The sequence below is a fragment of the Phalangium opilio genome, unplaced genomic scaffold, assembly GCF_054372755.1.
Source record: "Phalangium opilio isolate 3A_F unplaced genomic scaffold, DU_Popi_V2 ptg000082l_1, whole genome shotgun sequence".
NCBI lineage: Eukaryota > Metazoa > Arthropoda > Arachnida > Opiliones > Phalangiidae > Phalangium > Phalangium opilio.
Genome location: NW_028324189.1, coordinates 9,125,201 through 9,150,224, shown reverse-complemented (window position 1 = coordinate 9,150,224; position 25,024 = coordinate 9,125,201). Strand labels below are relative to the sequence as shown.

At 37.3% G+C, this 25,024-nt stretch overlaps 3 protein-coding genes across 3 annotated transcripts; all 3 read right to left on the bottom strand.

The window, feature by feature from the left end:
• Window positions 1-231: 231 nt before the first annotated feature.
• On the bottom strand, window positions 232-4,337 carry LOC149651454 (atrial natriuretic peptide receptor 1-like). Its single transcript, XM_089847106.1, has 18 exons — window positions 4,231-4,337; window positions 4,003-4,137; window positions 3,460-3,835; window positions 3,260-3,404; window positions 3,113-3,197; window positions 2,911-3,046; window positions 2,785-2,853; window positions 2,647-2,724; window positions 2,474-2,581; window positions 2,183-2,408; window positions 1,930-2,106; window positions 1,691-1,859; window positions 1,472-1,621; window positions 1,221-1,413; window positions 983-1,157; window positions 838-921; window positions 659-765; window positions 232-596 (listed from the first exon to the last, which is right to left on the bottom strand). The coding sequence occupies exons 3-18, from the start codon at window positions 3,547-3,549 to the stop codon at window positions 546-548; spliced, it is 2,043 nt and encodes a 680-aa protein (XP_089703232.1). The 5' UTR covers window positions 3,550-3,835; window positions 4,003-4,137; window positions 4,231-4,337; the 3' UTR covers window positions 232-545.
• A 269-nt stretch (window positions 4,338-4,606) lies between these two features.
• LOC149651453 (receptor-type guanylate cyclase gcy-29-like) lies at window positions 4,607-5,343 on the bottom strand. The gene has a single exon (XM_089847105.1). It carries the CDS (start codon window positions 5,292-5,294, stop codon window positions 4,689-4,691), a length of 606 nt encoding a protein of 201 aa, XP_089703231.1. The 5' UTR covers window positions 5,295-5,343; the 3' UTR covers window positions 4,607-4,688.
• Window positions 5,344-6,442: 1,099 nt separating this feature from the next.
• LOC149651452 (atrial natriuretic peptide receptor 1-like) lies at window positions 6,443-20,126 on the bottom strand. Its single transcript, XM_089848377.1, has 20 exons — window positions 19,581-20,126; window positions 18,984-19,381; window positions 17,118-17,290; window positions 15,081-15,212; window positions 14,881-15,019; window positions 14,063-14,154; window positions 13,106-13,250; window positions 12,883-12,970; window positions 10,882-11,029; window positions 10,731-10,805; window positions 10,104-10,181; window positions 9,920-10,024; window positions 9,779-9,850; window positions 8,821-8,977; window positions 8,565-8,747; window positions 8,012-8,180; window positions 7,599-7,941; window positions 7,344-7,518; window positions 7,015-7,098; window positions 6,443-6,945 (listed from the first exon to the last, which is right to left on the bottom strand). Exons 1-20 carry the CDS (start codon window positions 19,958-19,960, stop codon window positions 6,764-6,766), a joined length of 3,318 nt encoding a protein of 1,105 aa, XP_089704503.1. The 5' UTR covers window positions 19,961-20,126; the 3' UTR covers window positions 6,443-6,763.
• Between the last annotated feature and the right edge of the window lie 4,898 nt (window positions 20,127-25,024).

Here is a 25,024-nt window from a genome sequence, read left to right as displayed (position 1 = left end):
AACGATTTCAATAGAACACGTGGAATTTGGCTGGTGACTAATTGACAATGGCTTGCTTGAGCCAATGTGCGTATGTGACGTCACTCCTTCCATCCCCATCCCCCTAACCTGCAACTTGAACGCATGTTGAATTAATAATGTCATAAATTAATCAGAATTCACCCCAAAAATAAGCAAATAAATTGTGAATCATTTTTAAATGTCATTAATGATAATAATAATAATAACAAATTTTCAAATAAAAACTTATATTTTAAATTACGAACAGTACAGGAAATAGACAAATTAACATCTACACAGAAAACTATAGGGGAGATGGGTGCCGCGTACTGGCCCGTCGTCGGGGGGGGGGAAGGAACAGTAGTTATTTTAATGGAAAAAACCATCGTTTTGAGAGGAAACGTGACCTATTTTGTCCCAACTTAAAATTTGGAGCTGGCGATGCTCCTAGCTGGTTGATAAGAATTAATGACATTTTATACTAGGCCTAAATCAAATGCTACAAAAGGGCTGTGAAATTATTTCTAATATAGTGACAGAATTATCTAAAATGCATCTTCTCCAACCAGCCAAAATGTTCTTATGATTCCTTTACCCTTAGAAAGCAACACAAATAGTTAGTATAAATAAGATGTAATTTGAAAAACTTCAAAAATACCTTAACTTCAACTTCACCTCTGGGTACCACCACGAAGGTTCTGAATTCTTCCAGCAGTACCTTAGTTTGTGGGCTTATATGTATCTTTAAACCTTCTCCAGTACTCTCTAAATCAAATGCCGAGTGTCAAAATTGTAGAAAATACCCCCAAACATACGGCCAAAGTAAAAAACACCAACCCATTCTTGAGGCCGTATTTACTGTATCCCCGAATAAACAGTACCGTGGCATCTTTAGACCAACAACACCAGCCACACAAGGTCCTAAAACAATTTATTGGTGAAAATTCAAACTAGCTAAGCCTACAATTCCTTAATATTATACCAGAATGTATCCCAATACGTAATTTCAGCTTTCTTTCGGGAAAATGTTTGATTTTGAAAGTTTCTAGGGCAGTTAAGAGCGCCAAAGCCAAACGACATATTTCTCGAACATGAGTTCGACCATTTCTTATTGGTAACCCGGAAGCGACTAGATAAGCGTCACCAATGGTTTCCACCTAAAACCGCAACACTTTCAAATACCCACAACCCTTCAAAACAATGTTTAGTAATTAAAGTACTTTATAAACGTCATAGTTCTCAATTCTGGAGTCAAAAAGGGTGTACAAGTCGTTCAGTAAATCGACCACTTGCATTGGCGTGCTCTCCGCCGATAGTGACGTGAAACCCACAATGTCCGAGAAGAAAATGGTCACGGAATCATACGCTTCCGGTTTGACATGTCTACCAAGCTTTAACTCGTCGGCCACGTACCTTTATCGATTTTATGGCACACTTAGACCTATTTTTGGTTACGTCAACAAAATATTACTTTGGTAAAAGCTGGTAGAGGATCGCCTCTGTTTTTTTCTTCTCTTCAACCAAGGATTGCGTTTTTTCCTCGACAAGGAATTCGAGATTATTAGCATATTGTTCCATTCGATTTAGAAGATTGTCCAAGAAGTTTTTACTTGAAACTCCCCTTTTAAATACGGCGCAATTAAAATAAATTATTTAAAAATATTAATTGTTTTCCACAATTAAGTCCCACTTAGTAATTCTTTTAATCCTGGATCGAACTTCCTGAATGGTAGGTCGTTTTTCGGCTTCCTCCAACCAACAATTCCTCATGACTTCTAACAATTCTTCGGGACAATCCTCTAAACTCACTTCCGGTCGGAATGGCGGGACAGTTCCGATTTTAAGACGGTCTAATATTTCTATTTCACATACGTCCAGGGTGTTTTACTTTAAATTTAAGACTACACCCCGAGAATTAGGTGTACTTACCTTCGGGTTCCAACATGGGTTTATCACGACTACTTGGTTCAACGGATTCAAATGGTCCACTACGAGTTATAATTTCCTGCAAAATTATTCCAAATGAATACATATCGCCCTTTCTTGAGCCATGTAATGCTGGATGTCGAGTTCGAAGATACTCCGGGGCGGTCCAGAACAAGTTTCCTGGTTATTTTAAGGCATGGGTCAAAGGTTCAGCGTTAAAATCAATTGTTAGAAAACCCATGGATCTCGTACGCACTTGGATTTTCGAACTCATCCGGAGTTATTTGATCTTCAAGAGCCCATAGACCATAATCCCCTAGTTTTACGGTGAACCGACCATCAATATAGCAACTTAATGATTTCAACCTGCCATGGTACTCGATAATGCTTGAATGCAAGTAATTCAGTCCCTCGACGATGTCGGTTATCATGGCGTAACGAAACATCCAATCAATTTTCATGTTATCATTCTCTAACATGTCCTTAAGATTAAATAGACGAAAATGACATCCTTTCTGACGTAATTACATGTATGGCAATTACATACCCGTAAACTCCCTCTGGTACACAACTCGGATATGACGGCCACGTTAGGTACTTCCGGGCATAAACCCACGAATCTAACGAGATTTTCGTGACTAACTTCTCTCATCTGCTATACGAAATTAAAGTAATGCATATCCTGGTGGTTATGGTTAGTTCAACATATCCACAACGTACTTGTTTCATTTCGACGTTTAGATTTCGTGATAATGTTAATTTCTTGACGTTCAAGGGTTTAATAGCCACCTTATTTCCCTGTGAAACACTCGTTTTATGAAACCATTTAAAACGATTTAAGAAATGTTTCCAAATAACCTTATAGATTCCCAAAAACATTCCGTCCAAACTCATACCCAAGGTGCTTACAGCGGATGATGAAGGTTTCTACATTTAAAAAAGTGTTCGGATTATATAAGAAAAGGTTATAGGTCAGGTACGGACCGATTTAAATGACTCTTTATCGTCGCCGCTGGTCAAGCTTAAAGCACTTTTAGTTCCGGTTCTTTCCGGAAATATGATATCATCCCAGTGTATTTTCCACCATAGATCAGTTAATTGGGCTTCGTATTTCATTTTTCTTTTACAAGAGAAATTCAATGTCAATATTCAAGAGGTAATGTATGTAACTTCATTCATACGTTACTTGTGAACGCAATACCCAATAAGCGCAGCCACACTGACTAAAATGATGGCAACGATACTAATTGAAACCACCACAGAAAGAGGTTCTAAAAATAATTACGCCCAATTCAAAATCAGTTAATTTTGACCTATGTCCCGTTTAAATCACCTTCAACGACACAACTGGGATCATTTCCGGAAAACCCACATACTGGGATATCAAGAGGAGGTTGGGTTGAACCATTCGGCCATAGAATGTCCCTGTCTTTGAATTTCTCGTAAACTCTGAATGCCCCGAAATAAGTAGCTACCACCTAAAAGAACTTTATAACTTGAGACCCTAAGGAAGAAACTGGATTTGGAACGTACCACCATTCTCCCAATTTCGGGATCAAAATCTTTGAGTGTGAAATCGGCTTCCCGGTCGCCGTTCGCGTCTATAAAAATGTCGCCTGTCATACCTTCTAGGAGGCATTTTTACGGTAAAACCAGACAGAAAATGTCGGAAAAAAGATTAGTAGATGTTTACGCGGAATGAGTATTACGATAGTATCAAAGATTTACAACACCAAGCTCCTTGGAATCTATTTCCGCGACATTTAATACCTGCATCGAATGTTTTGTTCCATAGGGTACGAGCGATACTGGACCCATTCATCGGGTCTAACCCATTTTCTAGACTTTTGTTCAAAGCGTAAGCGTACATTTGAACGCAATCGTAGAATGCGCCAACAATCGGATTGACCTTTGAGTAAACATAAAAATATTGACGAATACCTTGAAAAAAGGCTGCTAACAATAAAATTTCAAATTTGAACAAAAAAGACAAACAATCACTATGGGAAATAACAACTAAGGTCATATGTTGACGTGAGTAATTTTTTAAGAGGAGAAAATCCAGTTGCTACTCACGTCGGATTCGTCAATTTTAACTCGGTACTTGTCATGCCCAATCAAGATAACGTTTCGAACAAAATCTTTGTATCGGCGAGTCGTGGGTGTTCTTACGCTAACCACCATTAAGGCTTCGTACATTTCTTTAGCTTGCTTTTAAGAAAATTAAATTTGTTTTTATTCCAGTGGTTGTTGACTTCAAAGACGTCTTAAGTCTAAGGCGTTTGTAGGTAAAGAGATACGTACTTTATTCCTTAAATCGCCTTCCATGAACCACGACGTATCGAAATTGAATCTTTTATCTTGTATAAGCTCGAAAGTTATAAATACAAATTCGCCGTTGTTCATGCCAAAATCGTGCGCTTCCAATAAAAGAGATCGGACCACGTCTCCTCGGGCAATTAGGACGAAAACTTAAGAATGTTAGAGAGAAACGAGGGCATTGGATTAAGGGAAAATGGGTTTTTGTGCACGACGAAAATTTGAAAGAGACAAAAATTGAGTTGCTTTAATCCGATTTTTCTCAAACCTTAAAAGGACTAAAATTTCAGATTTTTTGGAATTTTCTAATTCTGCAATTTAATTTAGGAGAACGGAGTTTTACGTGTAATTCAAAGTTTCACCACAAAACAAAAAATGTATTGCATTTTTAAAATACCATTTCCAGTTAACCCCACTGGCAACCCGCTTCTCAGGATTTAATATTAAATATATAGGGACCCAATTTTGTCCTTAAAACCACCTCCAGAAAATTGTGTCAAAGTATCACCTCTAGCGAGAGCCTTGCACTCTTCCAACGTCCTCCTCAATCTCTTACTGGAGCTTGCTCGATCGAAACTTTTGAAAGTGATGGTTAAATCGTAGTCCGTGACTAACTTCATAGCTTCGCCCAAACTTTTGCTAATGAGGCGTTCCTGCAGGTCAGTTTCGTCCACGATAACGGCCACATGATGCCAATCGAATTCCCTCAGAATAAGCACGAAAAACTCACTAACCCTCTTCAAGGAAAACGACAGTCTTGTCAGGGATCGATAAACATTCTTATTTGTAAATGCTATGTCAATTCCACCGGCCGTGAAGATTGGTATGTTCCAATAAGAAGCCATTCTCCCGACTTGATCCAGAGCGAAACTACAAGCGGGTCCTACGAACGCGGTTACTTTCTTAGTCAGGTAGTATTCCTCTGCGGCGAAGACTCCAGCCGTGTTAGCCAGACACGAGTGTGATCCGTTTCGAAACGTCAACCCGAAATTAATATTAGGATATTGTAAATTAGCGTCTATTTGGGCTAATTCCATCGCTGGTTTCATGATGTCTAAACTGACGGGTACCTCGGATTGCGTAACGAAAATACTAACAATATGCGCTTCGTACTTATCGCTTTCATTGAATGATTCAGCCACGTTAGAAGTAATTAAAAATATTAAGGCAACGCTTAAACACCCCTTGAACTTTACCATTTTCATGGCAAGGCAACTTATAGGACAGTCTTTGCCCATCGCGGCTTCACCAGTAGACTAGATTTCATGATATCTTCCGACTTAAGGGGAAAGAAAGAGTACGTGGCAAAAGTTGAGGTGTACTTCCGATTTCCATTAGCGTAACGTTCCTTTTGTAGATCTGGAAGTAATTTTCTACAGAAGCTTCCTGGTTCCTCGTGGGATGTTCCAAAGTTCCTTATCTACCTTACCATGAATTTATTTAATTTAACCAAGAATTCTTAACACTGTGTTGGCGCTCTCGAAGCTAAGATATATCCTAACATCAATATTAACACATTCGGAGGGAAAAATTTGAGAATTCACGAGAAAACCCTTAATAGCTGACGATAGGATAGGCATTAAACTACATAGCAAATTTACTTAGTGAAAGGAGTATTTTTTTAGGGTATACATTCTTGATGGGTCAAAGGTATGTAATTGAATCATTTTCTACTTTGTTCCGCGCCCCTTTTGTTCATTATGAGAGTTTTTACGGACTTAATCTTATAAGTTAAGGGTCCCAAGGGAAGGGTTAAATTCCGAAAATTGAGGGAAAAAGAAAATTAACGACATGTCTTTCCCAACCACAAAATTGAATCTAAAAATAGAATACTTTGTTTACAGTATTTTTATATCAAGTGCCCAATTTACTTATTTTTTTCGACCGCATTAATAGCCAGCCTTTTGGTTCAACTTCAAAAAGTTTCTATTAAATTAAACATAGGTAGGCCTAGAACTTGGTAAATAACAAACCGCCTTGGTGAATGTTAAAAATCGATATTTGGCTTTTAAAAAATACAGATTTTTACGGATAAAAAGACTCGCTCGTTCCCCTGGAGATTTTGTAAACGTGTCTTTGTAAAAATACTTCAAAAACTCGGATGCTTTTTAAAATGTTTTGCGAAACAGGTGTGCCTGATAGATTAGCCTTAGGTTAGTAAAATTAGATCAAAGGTCCTGATTGGTTGTAACTGAATTTATTTTGATTTTATACATTGAAAAGAAGCGGGAATGAAAGAGGTAGTTAATTTTTACTTCAGGATCTGATTTTCTCATTACGTAAGGAAAGTTTTAAAAATCTTATTGATGACGTAGTTGTTTACCTCAGACCAGTTATTTATTCCCGCTTCACTAATTTAATAAATACGATCCATTAATTTCATCTAAATCTATATTAATATTATCTATAGGCTAAAACAGGACGGTTCTTGATTATACGTGTTAATATAATTTGAATACTTCCTTATTAATTGGTCCAGTCAGTGATATTGCTTAATTAATTAAAAGTTATCTCTTAATTACGATGACTTAATTTCATCGTTATTGTCTAATTTTTCTCCGAGTAACCAGTAGGTTCTCATAACACCTTTCCCCTTAATGGGGATATCACCTCGAAGGTTGATTTGAAATGTTCCAAATAGATCCAAGATACGTTTTGTATCGGAACTGATGTGAATTTTCATGGCCTCCCCGTTTGATTCTGAATGTATTTATTAATATTTCATATTAAATAAATTAAAATTAATTAAGATTTAAGTATAATACAGACCCATTCTAGAGGCTGTGTTTACAGTATCTCCAAAAAGGCAATATTTAGGCATCTTAAGGCCAACAACACCTGCGGCGCATGGCCCTACAATGTATTTTAAATATAAATAATTTTCGAATAGACAAGAGTGAGAGCTTTAAAATTAAATAACTTGGGTCAAAATCGGCCTTTGGTGGACTGTTGAAGTTGAAGCCCTATCTAAGGTCTTTGTTATCCACATAACGTCCTTTTGTAAAGGGGTCTATAGATCGCTAGGTTGTCGAATTTTGACGCATTTTCTTTAAATTTTAAAACTCGTACCCAACTTAAGTTTTAAACTTGAACAATACCGGAATGAATTCCAATTCTAAGTTGTAACTTCCTATCTTTTCTATGCCGTATTTTAAAACTCCCCATCGCTTTAAGAAGACTGAGAGACATTCCAGCAATTTCTCTGGCATGCTCGTTTCCGTTTTTAACCGGAAGTCCTGATACAACCATATAGGCGTCTCCAATCGTCTCCACCTTATAAATATAAGATTCCCCCAACCCCACCAGAAGTTAAAAATAATTCAATTTATCTGGAAAATTACTTAAGATCTTACTTTATAAACGTTATAATTTTCTATAATTGAATCGAAACAGGAGTATAAATCATTTAATAAATCCACAACCTGCATTGGATTTGATTCGGCAGCCAATGGGGTGAAGCCCACTACGTCACTAAAGAAGACTGTGACAGATTCAAATGACTCTGGTTTGACATGTCGCCCGTTTTTTAATTCTTCCGCAATATATTTAGGTAATAATTGATATAATAATTCATCGGTTTTCTTTTTTTCTTCTATTAAAGATTGAGTTTTCTCTTCAACAAGTGACTCCAAGTTATTAGCATATTGCTCCATGCGATGAAGTAATCTATCCAATAAATTTTTGTTCGAAATACCCCTAAAGGATTTTCGCGAAATATTATTTTCTCCACTTGTAATATTAAAACTAATGAGGACAAGCATTTTACCTAGTAATCCTTTTAGTTTCACTCTTAATTTCGGGGAAACTAGGCCTATCATCCGGGTTTTCCGCCCAACAAATTCTCATAAGGTCTAGTACCTCACCCGGCCCATCTTCCGGACTTAATTCTGGACGGAATGGGGTCGTGGAGTGAAGTTTAACTTGATTAATTATGTCTGAAATATTCGTATATTTTCGTCCAAGTTTACATATATGGTAATTTTAGATTTATATAGGGCTTAAAGTAGCTTGAAATTGAGCCAAAAGAGGTCGAAATCGGACCTCAATCACGAAAGTATTAAATTTTTAAATATGTTTGTTATATGGGATAGCGTCCTACCAGGGGTAAAACTCCTAATGTTAATCCTATGAGCGCCTGTAGAAATGTTTTACCCGCAATACGTCACTTTTAAAAATCAGCTTGTCATTGAATTTCACAAATATGCATGTGAAGATTATGGTTTAATTAGGCTCAAATTAAAGCTTAATTTATGCCCCTATCTAATTAAGTAGTCAACTGAATATTTTTTTCTAAATTTACTGGTAGTTATATTTCATACTTTGGGGATTCGTGGATCGAGGAATTCTTTTAAGCGAAGAAACGTTGAGAGATTCATAGGGACCCGTACGTGTAACAATTTCCTGAAGTATGATAGCGAAACTATAAACATCCCCTTTTTTGGAACCATTAGCAAATGGGTTCGAGGTTCGTAAAGCTTCGGGTGAACACCATAAAAATATTCCTACAATTTATAATATTTTTAAGCCAGCATTTTGGTATTAAGGAAACCATTTAGGCTTAATTAACCAACTTACGGGGATTAGAGTAATTTTCCCCTTGAATTCCTTGATTTAAAAATGTTCGAAGTCCATAATCAGTTATTTTTACAACGAATCTCCCATCGACAACGCAATTTGTGGATTTCAAACGCCCATGATATGAAATAAAACTGCTATGCAGGTATGTCATTCCCTAAGTTATTTCGGTTCAAAAGTTAAAGGTTGAGAAAATACCGAAACATGACGCGAGAACCCATATAACACCTGAGAACGTTAAAATATAGTTCACTCAAAATTGAAGCCATATAAAACTTTTCTAGGCCGGCAAAGCTTTGCGATCTGGTATCCATAGTAGCTTCTTTTATTTTAAAGATTTTTGAAAGTATTATCTCCTACTAGGCCTAGGCCTATATGAATGGATGATCTACAGAACGCTACGCCTACTCTTTATTGGTTTGTGGATCTATTCCCCAATTCTCAATTCAATCAGAAAAAGAGAAAAATTCTCGTGAGAAAAAAAAAGGTTTATTGGCAAGCTTTGAATGACTAAAAGAAATTTTTTATTATGATCAAGAAGTGATATCTAGTTTATTAGGGAGAAGGTATAAATTCGCCACATTTCCATCTTTAACTCGAGTCCAAACATAGGTCTGGAGTTAATCCCGCCTCTAAAATACGACCAGCATCTCATTGGTTCTTGAAAACTCACGTGAGGGCGACGCGAATGACGAAAATTACGTCAGGGCGACGTGAATGACGAAAATTACGTCAGGGCGACGTGAATGACGAAAATTACGTATTTTCCGACTGAGGGTAGGCAAAATAGCCCGGCCTCCTTTTACGTCTTCCCCTTGTATTTTGAAAGGGGGACTGGGACTATGGCGCGCAAATACTTAGGCATCTTATACCTTCTCCCTAATAAACTAGATATCACTTCTTGTTATGATCAAACGTTTTCAGGCTTTAATATAGCTTCTTGTACCAGTTTAAATACCTCGACTAGATCTGATATCATGGAATATCGGAAATCCCAATCAATTTTCATTGACTCTTTTGCCAAAAGATCCTATATAATTTCATTTGATTGAAAAGTCTCTATAATATATTAAAAAAAATGGGGATTTGCGTTTTAAACCTGCAAACTTCCTCGGCTGCAGAGCTCCTGTAATATTACGATATTTGGGTCGTCTGTACATAAACCCACAAAGCGGACCAAATTCTCATGGTTAACTTCTCTCATCTAAATCCGAGAGTTTTAAATTTTATCACAAAAATAAATTTAATATTAAAAATTTAAAAGTGGATTTCTTTTCCTTAACTTGTTTAAGTTCCATCAGAACATCTCGAGGGATTACGGGTTTTGATATGTTAAGTCGTTTAATTATTACTTTCGTTCCCTGAAGGTTGAAGTTTTAATTAAGTTTTGTCATAATTCAGTAATATTCTTCGTAAGTATGGGTCTTCCAATGTTGCGGATTTGCCTTAAACAAATACCACAGCCTACTGTGATCTCCATCTCTACCCAACATGCCTCTATTACGTTCCGAATAGGAGGAGAAGTCATTGGCCTCTTCGACAAACCCATACTTATGGAGACTATTACAGGATTATGGTTTTAATAAATATTTGATTATAAAATTGCTCAGTTTCGTGGAAAATCGATGAGTGTTTCTTCTCGAATTGGAATTTGAAGTAATGGAAGTGTTTAAAATGAGAGTAAGACGATTTTAAATTAAATGTTTGGAAAATTTGATAAATTATAATCGGATTACGATGAAGATAGCGCTCCTAATTCAAGAAGAGGGTTTTCGCTCTTGCTGTAGTGGGAAGGTAGCGTTATAAATAATTAAACCGTCGCTAATTAAATAAGCTTAATTTTAATATTTAACAAGCATTTTCCAAGAAACCTCAAAATCAATTTAAAAAAACAAAAAACTAAAACGTACTTTATAAATCCCAATTTTAACTCCATTTACGGTTATATTATTATCTTGTGCGGCTGTACTCATCATTGAAGTTTTCTTGGATTTAAATAATTTTTTTTAAAACTAGCTTCATAACGAGTTGTTTCTTTTAAATTAATATTTTAAAATATACCGAGTTCATTTCGACCCAAGTCCCATCTTCACTAACGCCAACGGCTAAACTTTCGGCTGATTTGAAGGCGTATTTTTCCTGAATAACAATATCTTCGTAACGAACTTTCCACCAACAATCAGCCAGCTGAGCCTCAAGTTTAATCCTCCTGTATTTGAGCCCAAGAAACTACTTTTAAAAACACCCAAAAACCCTAGAGGGGAAAATAGCTCCAAAATCGCAAAAAACAAAATATTTCATCTTGGAAGAATGATAATGGAGTGGAAATAAAATAATGCGCCGCACATCAACCCACGTGGTTTTAAAAATGTAAAATAATTTTATTAAAGGGAGGGTGAAGTGCACAAAATGAAGTGATTTTTTTCTCAATTCTTCTACTAAATCAGGGATAGATAGACTTTTTTAAGACGGAATGGGTAACAAGGTTATTCGGGTGCGCGTCCTAGTCCACGACCCCCTTACCCGTGACGGAGGGGTATGAAAGAAGAGGCGGGTCTTATTTTTGTTATGGCGTTGTATGTATATCCGGGTCAAATAAACGTCGTCTGCCCCTTCGTCTGCCAAGTTGGAATGGGCTCGGATTGTAATTTTTGAAATAACATTGTTTAAAAATGGAAGTTGCACAAGACATAGGGCTTGCAACTGAAAAAAACGGGGAAGACCCAAGAAAATTAAAAGTGAGTTAGAATTGAGTAAAAGTCTTCATAGATATTACAGCACGAACAGGTTTTAACCAAACACTAAGCTCACAAAACTCCTGACCATTCACTAAGCCTTGGTTAACTTCATCAAATTCGTTTACAAAATCATGAGGACAGTAGAAATGATTGGCCTAAGAAAGAATTAGCGAACACTTTTCACCTTTACAGATGTACTCCAAATCCAAAACACCGGCACCAAATTCACTAACTACCTTCTTAATTGCTATTAAAAACAATTCCTGAATAATTACCGGACCCTCGCATTTAGACAGCTCCATTTTGAACCCCTGTGAAGACGCTTATCTGTACAACCATAGCCCACTCGATCCGCGCTCTATAGCTATAGCGCGAGCAGCTTGCGTCGTGACGCGCGTGATCGAGTGGACTATGGTACAACGCAAGAGGGGTCGTAGTCATGGCGACAGAGGTAAACAGGAATTACGTATTTTTGGCCCTCCCCGTCAGCAACGTCACCAATACGTAGTTTTTGTGAGCCAATAAGATAATTTAATTTTTTGGTTACGTGTTGAAGGAAGGGACTATATACTCGTCTATGAGTCGGACTGAAGTAAAGGCCAAACATTGTTTATTCCGTCTTAAAAAAGTCTATCTATCCCTGACTAAATATAATACCATTCTGCATAGTGAACATCCAGGAAATATCTCCGAATGATTTTAAAATTCAAATTAGGTTCAGATTTTATGGATAATTTTAAATAAGGACCTCCGACCAATCGCATAACGCCCTGCCTTCCTGTTAACAAAATTTCCGTAGCATGCTCTACATCTCCCGCGCCACGATTGTCACATCGCGAGAAACTTTTATCAAATCTCGCTCTAAATTTCAATCGGCATGGAGCGTGCCACGAGAATTTTGTTAACAGGAAGGCAGGGCGTTACGCGATTGGATAGAGGTCTTTATTTCAAATTATCCATAAAATATGAACCTAATTTGAATTTTAAACTAATTCAGAGGTATTTCCTGGATGTTTCACTATGCAGAATGGTTGGTCTTGTAATTAGAAGAAGAATCGATAAAAAATCTGTTGATTTTCCACTTCACCCTCCCTTTAAGCACGTGAAAGAGCCTGAGTTTAAAGGTATAAAAGCATTAGTTCAATTCCATTTTTAATCTGCCTCGATTCTATTGATTTATCTACAACCATTCTTCAAAAACATCCCCGTGACCCTTTATTAAATGTATCTTAAAGATGATCTTAAAGAGAAGCAAAAATCTTATAAAAACATTTTGAGATCATTAGGCTTAGCAAAGCAATAAATAAAAAGAAGAAGGGTAGACCTGTAAACGAACATCAAAGCGAAGAGCGAGGTTAACAAGGCAAGAAGACAGATAGCAACCGCAACCACCACGGTAACGGGAAAAGCTCCTAAACCATTAAAAATAATTGGCTTTTAATGGCCCAGCTCACGAAATTCGTGGTATAATCTAAGCCTAAAAATAATTTTATATCCAAGCAATACTTGGGTTATGGGAAAAAGGAAAAAAAACTAAACTAACTCACCGAAGGTCTTACAACGCGGGGAATCCCCTGTAAATCCGCATAATGGGATATCTAAAGTCGGTTCGTTACTCTGACCAGGCCAGTGAATTGAAACGTCTTCAATTCGCTCGTAAATTCGACGATCTCCAAAATATGTTGCTACGGGCTTTAAAACCCCAAAAGGATTACACCCGGATTTATAGCTGAACCGTCGATAAACTACATCCTACAGGATTTGTAATATTAGCCTTCAAATCTACAAGTCTATGTCACGCCTAAATTATTAATTTTCAGAAGTTTTGCAAGTTTTCCACTGCGGTCTAATCCGGTTTCCATCAAAACTTGCTGAGGTTAACGGTAATAGTTAGTATAGGGCGCTGTCGGTTAGCTGTGGCATAGGGGATAACCACCACCCCTCTATGCATTGTAAAGGAACCCACAGACAGGACCGGAAATAAGCACGGGACACTGGACATTGTCAAATAAAATTTTAAAAGGTCCCATAATTTTTTCAAAAACTAAGGGGGCCACTGGACAGTTTGACCAATAAAATTTTCCGAGTTTTGATAGCTTGACTATGAAGATGCGACATTATTTTTGCACATTCCAGTGGACAATGTCCTATAATTTTCCAGTCAAAGGGGTGGGTCACTGGACACATGCCCCATAAGAAATTCTTCTTATTTCCGGCCCTACCCACAGAGGCTTAATGTGGCCATCCCTTCGTAGACAAAACTTAGATTATTATTAAGATTATTAAACTAAATAAATTCGTACAAGATGGCAGCCTCCCTTAAATAGGTTAGAAGAAAATGAGTGTACTCGCCATTTTGTACTGGATTTTAATTTCCCGCTAATTACGCGCGAGGTCGTTACGATCGAAGAAGGTAAATTCTCTATGAAGGCTAGGTATCGTATTACCAATCCTGTAGAAGGTATTTTATCGATATTGAAGCTGTTCAATTTTGAGGAGCTTACTCTCATTTCATCGAAAGTGGGGTCAAAATCGTTGAGAGTAAAATCGGCTTCCCTGTCGCCATTTTCGTTAATAAAAATATTTCCAGTGACCTCTTCGGAATTTAATACTAGCGGTTAGTACAAAGAAAATTCCTCGATTACGATAAAAAATTAAGCCTGCCAAATTAATCCGAACCAAATAATAATTATATAAATTCCCACGCTGTTACCAAGCAACAAAAGGTCCTTAAGGCGGAAGCTCTTAATTTCCCTTTAAGGTACAGTACCGTATGACTTTTTCCCCCAAAATGTACCAGACGTACGTCAGAGGTCAAAGGAGGAGAGATATATGGAACCCCTAGAAAGTCTTAAGTATCTTCAGGGATAGATTTAATTTTAGAAGTCGGAATGGAGAACGGTAAGTATTTACTTAAGTCCGACTCATAGCCCAGTATAGAGCCCCTCCCTCCAACACGTAACGAAAAGTTTAAATGATCTTATTGGCTCACTTAATCTACGATTTGATGAAGTTGCTGACGGGAACGGCGAAAAATACGTAATTCCTTTTTACCTCTGTCGCTATGACCCTTCTCTTCTTTCATACCCCTCCGTCCCGGTGGAAGGGGGTCCAGGACTTTGACGCGCGCCCAGATTACTCTGTACTCCATTCCTAAACTTCTAAAATTAAATCTATCCCTGGTATCTTTAAAAATAATAAGATATCTTATCAAGAATAAAATTAGGTTCTTAAAAGTTACATCATCCCTTAGCTAATTTCCAATAAATTAAACTTTGTATAAAATTATAAGATTTTTCGGCTTAATTTTACAAGTGAATACCTCCCAAAAACGTGGTATTCCAAGATCGACGTGCGAGTTCAACGCCGTCTCTCGGGTCCAATTTTAAAGATAAAGTTTTGTTTAATGCCCAGGCGTATATTAAAACTGCGTCATGGTAAGCGGAAAGAAGCGGGGTTACCTAAGTCCAGTCAAAATTTAGGAAAAGTTTTACCAAGGGAAGTAGAATGCAAGCAATATACCCAATCTTCCTCAATGGGGAAGTCTGTCCCGCGGGTGGCTTTCATCATGTCCTTTACGAATTTATTGTAGAGTGAACTAGTCGGAACCCGGATTGAAACGACCATCAAGGATTCGTACATTTTACGAAGTTTCTATTGACGTTGTTGTTTGGAAGAAAAGTATTTTATACGTATCAAGAATCCATATAAGACTTGAGAACATTCAGAGAAAGAATGAAGAAGCGATATCTAGTTTACTAGGGAGAAGTTACATTTGTAGCTTTATCTCCAGTCCAAATGTAGGCCCGGAGTTAATCCCCGCCTCTAAATTACAACCAGCATCTCATTGGTTCTTGAAAACTCACGTCAGCGCGATGCCAATGACGAAAATTACGTATTTTCCGCCTGAGGAGAGGCGAAATAGCCCGGCCTCCTTTTACGTCCCCCTTGTATTTTGAAAGGGGGACTGGTGGGACTATGGCGCGCGAATACTTAGGCATCTTATACCTACTCCCTAGTAAACTAGATATCGTTTCTTGATAGAACTGAGCTCTAATGCCGTGAGCCCGTGATATCGAATTTTTTTCCCTAAAATTAGTAATATTATAACGACCCAATTCAACTTATGAGTACATGGAAAGCTAAAGGTACCTATTCAGCTGTTCTCGTATCTTATATGGGTTCATTTGAAGCTCTTTTTTTATTATAGACCTATGGATTAATTAAATTAATGTGAATTTCTAGGGTAAACATTAGTTAAACTATTCGGTAATCGCAAAATTTCGTTGCCATCTTTTTCTCAAATTTTATATGGGTTCTGGTATAAAGGTGTTTGTATTTACTATATAAACATCGTAAAAATCAGGTAAATAAATAAATAAAGGTTAAATTCTCTTTATTTATTTATTTACGTGGATGATTTTAGGACCTTAGAGTATATGTAAGCATTATTACCTGTGTACCGAGATCTAGAAATGTTAGGGTTATATAATTTTTCTTGAGGATAAAAAAGCACTAAGATTGGAGTGTCTTGTTGCTTTTATGGGCACACATTTTTATGTCCTAAAAAAAATAGGGCTGCTCTCTAGTCTGTTCTGTATACCCTCTATTTTCTAGAATAAATGGTCTTTGTTCATTTCACCGGGTCGCAATGTTTAGCGTTCCTTTGATCATAATTCTTAAATATGGTTAGCTTAAATTATAGCCTGAGAGGGTGTAAATTTAGTCGCAATCAATTTTCTCGATGGATATTGGATAAAATTTCTCATCTTCCTTATATGCTTAAGCTTAAACGTCTATTTATATAATTTTAATTGAACCTTTGAAGTTTGCTCGACAAGTTAGTTAAGGTCGACAAAATAAGAACATAAGACAGCTTTAGGCCTAAATTTATTTCAATATGTCTTTCTTAAGTCTTAAGCCAATCGGATTTCTAACGAGAAAATCCATAGATAAGTCTCTTTTGTCAGTTCTGACACTACCTCCTAGCTAAACCTAAATTCAATCGGATTAATTATTCAACTCTATCCTAATGTCACAATTCCTAAATTTGAATTGATTCTGCAGTTCTAAAACTTATAAAACCGCAAAATCCCTGGTTGCAAACTTGCAAGTTAACTATAAATATATGTTGGACCTGGAAATGATAAAGCTGACACAGGGAATTATTATTGCGCAGCGATGACATTTATAGATATAGAAGGAAATTGAATCATTTCTCTTTACTGACGTCAACATGCTTCAACAAACACAATGGAGAACCAATGAGAAGGAGAAGCAATTGCATAGAAAATGTGATGTTGCTAAGATCTCTACTGCGCAACTCAACCGCGACTTAGAGGGAGTCACCAGGTGCGTGTTATGCTATGGAACGGTTCTTAACCTGTTCCGAGAACGCCGAGAAAACTCGCCACGTTCTTACAAAGTGTGTGTTTTTTTTTCTTCTCTCCTCCTCATTAGTCCTCCCTTCCTATATCCCTCTCTATAATCTTCTGGTTGCACTTCGGTTCACTAATTCGCGGCCGTATTCACCTATATAATTAAGGCGGAAATCTATACCTGATTGTAAAAGAGCAATCCGCCTGTCTCTCTCCAAACGAGATGAGCGTTCGATTTTTTGCTACGAATCATTTCAATGTTTAAGAAGGCATATTCTCCGTCATCCATTCCTAATTCGTAACCTCGAAGCAAGATTCTCTGCAGCATTTCCCCGGACGCCAAAATAACGATTACTGAAATAGAATGAGAGGTTCCCCCACCAATTAACAGCGTTTCCTCCTTCCTTCTTAAAGGGATGGTGGGGCCTGAAACCCTGTTTAATTTGCACGAGGTCACTTTTTTTGCTCTATTCCCAAACTACTACGTCATAGCTACAATATAGAACCAAGAAGCGATATCTAGTTTACTAGGGAGAAGGTATAAATTCGCCACATTTCTAGCTTTATCTCCAGTCCAAACGTAGGTCCGCAGTTAATCCCGCCTCTATATTACAACCAGCATCTCATTGGTTCTTGAAAACTCCCGTCAGCGCGACGCGAATGACGAAAATTACGTATTTTCCGGCTGAGGAGAGGTGAAATAGCCCGGCCTCCTTTTACGTCCCCCCTTGTGTTTTGAAAGGGGGGCTGGGACTATGGCGCGCGAATACTTAGGCATCTTACACCTTCTCCCTAGTAAACTAGATATCGCTTCTTGGTCATATCCGGTCTCTTGAAAACCAACCTATCACGAGCCTTTATCCGAAAATCGAAAACTATAATGTGAGGTTTGAACTACAAACTTTGTTTTTCGAAATTAAATTCTATTTTCATACAAATTTACTTTTTAAGATTTTTTTAATCCTGAATACAGTCCTAGGATTAAGGTTTTAGATGCTAGTATCACTTGAAGCGCCTTAATAATTTCGGTAAACAAGTAAAGATGGTTTAAACATTAACTAACTCAAAGCTAAACCTATTCCCTTGTTAATTAAACATTCATTTAGCTCTCAGACCATATTTACTATAGCTATATTTAGGAATTTATCCAAATTGAATTTAGATATTTAGTAATGCACCTAATTGATTTTGGCAGACAGATACAAGCTATTTTTAGGGGATGATATTTTGATTTAGATGTACCAGCAACCAATGGGTATTGAAAATTCCTCTCGTTTTCAGATGGGGGTCGGTCAAATGAAAATGGACAGATTTGATAGCCTCAAGGTTTTTAGACATAACTTAATAAATTTGAGTAGATTTTCTTGTACTGCTGTCACGTGGTAACGTAAACGTAATCAAATATGGAAGACAGTTAAACCCACGGACTAATTAAAATGGATTCGTATTGCTTTCCTTTGAATTTTATAAGATATCGAATTTCGATTTAGCATGAATGCGTACAGCAGGTTCGAATAAAATGGCCCCATTTTATCGCTAACTACCAAGTAAAATCGATAGAAAAATGGTAATAAAAAATACACACAAAAGGCATGCATGCTGTTACAAAAATTGGCCTTTTTGAGCTCAAAACTAAAAGAAACTTTGAGAGTTTCTCGCTATTATCCCGAGGCTAAAGGAGGATTTTAATAAAAATGGGAAGAGAGTATTGGAATTTGGTATGAATCCATTAAAGGATTTAATAAACAAAAGCACCTACTCACTATTCATAACAACACTGAATAAATTCACGTTGAAATGATGCGATGGTACAAAAATGCAAACAAAGCAAAAAGATTTACGAGCCGGACGACCGTTGCAGGAACGCGATAAAACCAAAACTGAGGACACTTATTCCCAGAATGCAACAGTTCAGCCCATAATCCCTTTCGAGAGCTAGTTCCCTTTATTCCCTACTACTACGACGTATCTTTACTTGTACACATTCCCTCTCAGGTATGTAACTATCAACAAGGTCAGAGGTTACACGGAAAAATATTTCATTTACCCCTGGATCTGAGACTAGCGCGTCGCAAAACTGCCGTCAAATTGGCCGGATGTTTATCAGTATCCATAAAGGTTAGGGTTTCGATGAAATACTCGTAACTTCTATCCTTTATAAAAGTGCGTTCGAGACTGCTACCAGTTAACCGGTTTTGAGGATCGCCTTCGTCCACCAGAAGGGTAATGTGTCTCCACTTGAACTCTTCGAAAATTGTTCTGAAAAAATCGCTAACTCTGTCCATGGAAAATGACAAACGCGTCAAGGTCTTGAAGATGGACTTATCGGTAAATGAGTCATCAACACCGCTGGCGGTGTAGACTGGGATATTCCAATGAGAGGCCATACGGGCTACTTGGTCCAAGGAGCGACTACAACCTGGTCCCACGAAGGCTGTTATGTTTCTAAGAGATTTAGGAGGTACTTAAGACGAGGTACACAAAGTTAGGGGTTCAGAGCGTTACTAACAGACAGATTTCATTAATTCGCTAATATAATTAGGAGGACAATTAATTAAGCTATTGAATTTGAAACTGAGGGCTCATTCTTTAAGTTCTAATCTAATTTAACACGATTGAAATGAAATGAAATGAATGTAAAGACCTCAAGTAGTATTCCTCAGCCGCTAAGGCCGCAGCGTTGGTTGTTTCGCAAGAATTGGTCCCTTCTCTCAAAGCCAATTCAAAATTAATGTTGGGATAAGTACTTCGGACTTTTTCAGTCGCCAAACGAATAGCGGGAGCCACGTACTCGAAACTATAACTCAAAGCGCGGTTTTTAACAAAGATCCCGACAATTCTCGCGTGGTAAGGCACGTTTTTCTCCGGTGACTCTGAACCTTGACCCCGCGCGCCACCGTTCAAGAAGAACAGGAATAAGTGTATCCCAATGATGAAACTCGAGCTCCTCTTGGATGAGGTGTAGAGAGAAGAGTGTTCCAACGTCATCCCGCGATCCCCGTTGAATGTAAAATTCTTTCTCATCTTTAGGTACGAGGATTTCTCTCCGGTGTCTCTCCTCTCTCTCACACACACACTCTCCGAGTTTCTCCAAGTCAGGCTCGAAGCGCACCACACTCAACAATCGATAAAACAACTTTGATCTCGCTCAATTGGCTTAACAAAAACAGGATAAAACACAAAAGTAAAGGTTCAGTTTATGTTGTCTGCGATGAAAGGGAATTATTGATATTATCAGATCATATTGCTCATAAAAAGATATTTTGAAAAGAGTTCTTAATGATTCTAATTGATTCGTGTCAATATATTTCCAGCAGTGCCTTACTTCAAACAGTAACAAACTAACAGAAAATTAGAAAGTTTCAAAGAACATTTCAGATCTCGTAATATGATATCAACAAAGAATAGCACTTGGTAACTCATTCCAATATCAACAATTTTAGAACAGATCTAAATCTAATTAGTACTGTAATTAACTCTAGCCCCGAAATAATAAATCACGAAAATGCAATTATAAGTAACTTCAAAGGCTTATTCTTTCCTCTTTTTGTTTATTTAAGGTAGCAATGCCAGTAGCTGTATTTACTTTTATAAATGTTTATTTGTTAAAGCTAATAACAAATAAAGATACCGTCTCTGTAAAAATAACTCCTGGGGGGTTGGATTTTAAATGCAATTATTAAAAAGCAAATAAAAATTTGACAAAGATAAATATAAAATTTCGGAGATATTATGAAAGAGAAATATGATGACTAAATGAATCGTTGAAGTCATTGTATAATTGAAATTTATAAAAGATTTTGTTAGTTTAAAGTGAAGGTAATAAAAACATATAGTCAAAAGTATTACGGCCTCAGGAAGTTCTAGTAAATTATCTAACTTATTTTCCAAGATGGTGGAGGATTAAAGAAACTTTCTTACAAAGCAAATAGTACTTTAAATCAACTTCCCAAGAAAATTATTTTCAGAATCGTAGGTCACGAGGTTCTGAAGACACAGTGATCTATTAGTGATTGAGTGGATATCACAAATATACAGGTATTTTCGAGGATTAATTTTATTATTTAATTTAATAACTAAGCCTAATAATTAGAATAATTATTCATGAACTTGAAGTGGAATATCACCGATATTCGAACACATATTGTTCAATGTCAGAAGCCATTTAATTTGCTCTGTTATCGTAAAAGTGGTAAAAATAGAAAAAGATATGCCCAACCCATTTGATCCTATTTTGGATTAGATTGGCATTGTCTAACGGCGGAAGCTATTGAACTAAAGTTAGACAAAAACCGAGTATCGATTATTTCTAGAAACCTCCAATAAAAGAACAATGAATTTACCGACAATAAAAGCGGATAGATATTATGCTATAAGAAAAGCGAACTATTTACATTAGTAAAGGAGGTTATTATTTATATAAAGTACCTGGAATACATACAGCTTATTGGAATCATTGTGTAACATGTTAATTAATACGCGGGATTTATGGGCCGGGCTTAATTGAGTACTATCCATCAGGCCTGATAATTCTGACGTCTTTCTAACTGTGATTTCATTGGTTGGTATTAGCAACCACGGCGCAAGCACCAAGGCGCAGCGAGATAGATTATTCGCGAAGATTAATCTAGATCTTCAAACAAAATCCGCCTAGATACGTTGAGTGAAAATGTCTCGCTACACAATGATTCCAACTATCTGTATGTATTCTTGAAATCAAACATTGACGGATCACGCAATAATGGCAAAGAAAAACAAGTTGGGAAAACCAAAATATTACCTCTCCGTGTCGAGAAGATTATATAACCAAGTTTCCGACACACAAAATTAAGCTGTAATATTCCACTCGTACCACCATTTAAAGCTCAATAGAAAGACAATGAGTTTATATTTCAATTTATATTTATTTATATTAATATTTTCTTTTCGTAACCATTTAAACTGAACCAAGTACAACGAACTTATCAATTATACTACAAACTCATTAATTGTGCAACAACAATAATTTAGTAACAATGGCATTAATTGCGCAACATCAATAATTTAGTAACAATGGCATTAATTGCGCAACATCAATAATTTAGTAACAATGGCATTAATTGCGCAACATCAATAATTTAGTAACAATGGCATTAATTGCGCAACATCAATAATTTAGTAACAATGGCATTAATTGTGCAACATCAATAATTTAGTAACAATGGCATTAATTGCGCAACATCAATAATTTAGTAACAATGGCATTAATTGCGCAACATCAATAATTTAGTAACAAAGTCATACATTCAACAACAAAAACATACATTCAACAACAAAATTTAATATCATGGCTTCAGATGTTAAAGAAGCCAATAATGAAGCCCTGGTGATAATTGTTGCTTCCTGATAAGTTCTGTTCTCTAGAGGAATGAATGTTGGTACTTAAAACAAATAGGGATTTCCAACCCAATATTAACTGAATAAAGATACTTTCATATCGTAAAAGGACGTCACAAGTAATTTACTGCAATAGTGGATCTATCATGCAAATATCCCAGAATTGGCACACATTCCTGAAGACAAAATGCCATTTAGATTTACACTCGCACCAATGTTATACTACGTTTAGATAATTTCCTCTCTCACAATCTTTTGGGAAATAAGTGGCTGTGAACGTCACTTTATACCATACATCCAGTGACTTTGCCCGAAGCTCGGTTTTTGGCCAAGACTTACTAAACGGGATCGTTTGGGAAATGGCTGTGAACGTCACTTTATACCATACATCCAGTGACTTTGCCCGAAGCTCGGTTTTTGGCCAAGACTTACTAAACGGGATGGTTTGGGAAATGGCTGTGAACGTCACTTTATACCATACATCCAGTGACTTTGCCCGAAGCTCGGTTTTTGGCCAAGACTTACTAAACGGGATCGTTTGGGAAATGGCTATGAACGTCACTTTATACCATACATCCAGTGACTTTGCCCGAAGCTCGGTTTTTGGCCAAGACTTACTAAACGGGATCGTTTGGGAAATGGCTGTGAACGTCACTTTATACCATACATCCAGTGACTTTGCCCGAAGCTCGGTTTTTGGCCAAGACTTACTAAACGGGATCGTTTGGGAAATGGCTGTGAACGTCACTTTATACCATATATCCAGTGACTTTGCCCGAAGCTCGGTTTTTGACCAAGACTTACTAAACGGGATCGTTTGGGAAATGGTTGTGAACGTAATTTTGGTCGCACATCGACTAAAGCAGTAAATTATTTTCAATTAAACGCAATTTATCAATTTTGAATCCACTATCAGTCGCCTAGAAATCCTCAATTAGTTCAAATTCCTGACATTAACATACATCTAGACAACAGAACTTGATGGACAACAACAACGTTCATTGATACAGAACTCCCAGTAGGTAGCGCCATGAAACCAAATGAGACCTGAAAACAATTGAATAGCATATAATTCCTTATTCCACACAGGAATATTGCAATTTGAATCAAGGATCGTCCTTGTTTGAATTCACACAGAATTCCTTATTTAACACAGGAATATTGCAATTTGAATCAAGGATCGTCCTTGTTTGAATTCACACAGAATTCCTTATTTAACACAGGAATATTGCAATTTGAATCAAGGATCGTCCTTGTTTGAATTCACACAGAATTCCTTATTTAACACAGGAATATTGCAATTTGAATCAAGGATCGTCCTTGTTTGAATTCACACAGAATTCCTTATTCCACACAGGAATATTGCAATTTGAATCAAGGATCGTCCTTGTTTGAATTCACACAGAATTCCTTATTCCACACAGGAATATTGCAATTTGAATCAAGGATCGTCCTTGTTTGAATTCACACAGAATTCCTTATTTAACACAGGAATATTGCAATTTGAATCAAGGATCGTCCTTGTTTGAATTCACACAGAATTCCTTATTCCACACGGGAATATTGCAATTTGAATCAAGGATCGTCCTTGTTTGAATTCACACAGAATTCCTTATTCCACACGGGAATATTGCAATTTGAATCAAGGATCGTCCTTGTTTGAATTCACACAGAATTCCTTATTCCACACAGGAATATTGCAATTTGAATCAAGGATCGTCCTTGTTTGAATTAGCAAGTTGGCTAATGGAACCCCAGAGTTAAAGGGCGTTTTTGCAAGCCATTTAGCAAGTTGGCTAATGGAACCCTAGAGTTAAAGGGCGTTTTTGCAAGCCATTTAGCAAGTTGGCTAATGGAACCCCAGAGTTAAAGGGCGTTTTTGCAAGCCATTTAGCAAGTTGGCTAATGGAACCCCAGAGTTAAAGGGCGTTTTTGCAAGCCATTTAGCAAGTTGGCTAATGGAACCCCAGAGTTAAAGGGCGTTTTTGCAAGCCATTTAGCAAGTTGGCTAATGGAACCCCAGAGTTAAAGGGCGTTTTTGCAAGCCATTTAGCAAGTTGGCTATTGGAACCCCAGAGTTAAAGGGCATTTTTGCAAGCCATTTAGCAAGTTGGCTAATGGAACCCCAGAGTTAAAGGGCGTTTTTGCAAGCCATTTAGCAAGTAGGCTAATGGAGCCCCAGAGTTAAAGGGCGTTTTTGCAAGCCATTTAGCAAGTAGGCTAATGGAACCCCAGAGTTAAAGGGCGTTTTTGCAAGCCATTTAGCAAGTAGGCTAATGGAACCCCAGAGTTAAAGGGCGTTTTTGCAAGCCATTTAGCAAGTAGGCTAATGGAACCCCAGAGTTAAAGGGCGTTTTTGCAAGCCATTTAGCAAGTAGGCTAATGGAACCCCAGAGTTAAAGGGCGTTTTTGCAAGCCATTAAGCAAGTTAGCTTATGGAACCCCAGAGTTAAAGGGCGTTTTTGCAAGCCATTAAGCAAGTTAGCTTATGGAACCCCAGAGTCAAAGGGCGTTTTTGCAAGCCATGTACGTATTTTTATACAGGCATGACGTGTAATAGAGTAGTGGCGGTAGAGAGGGGAGTAGACTATGTATCCCCCTTTGGTCGCGCTCTTGTAGGCGGACTAAGAGATAGAAGGGTATGACGCTTCATCTTACCTTACCGCCACCGCTCGAATTAATTAATTACAGGCTAAGACCCTCCCGGGTAAG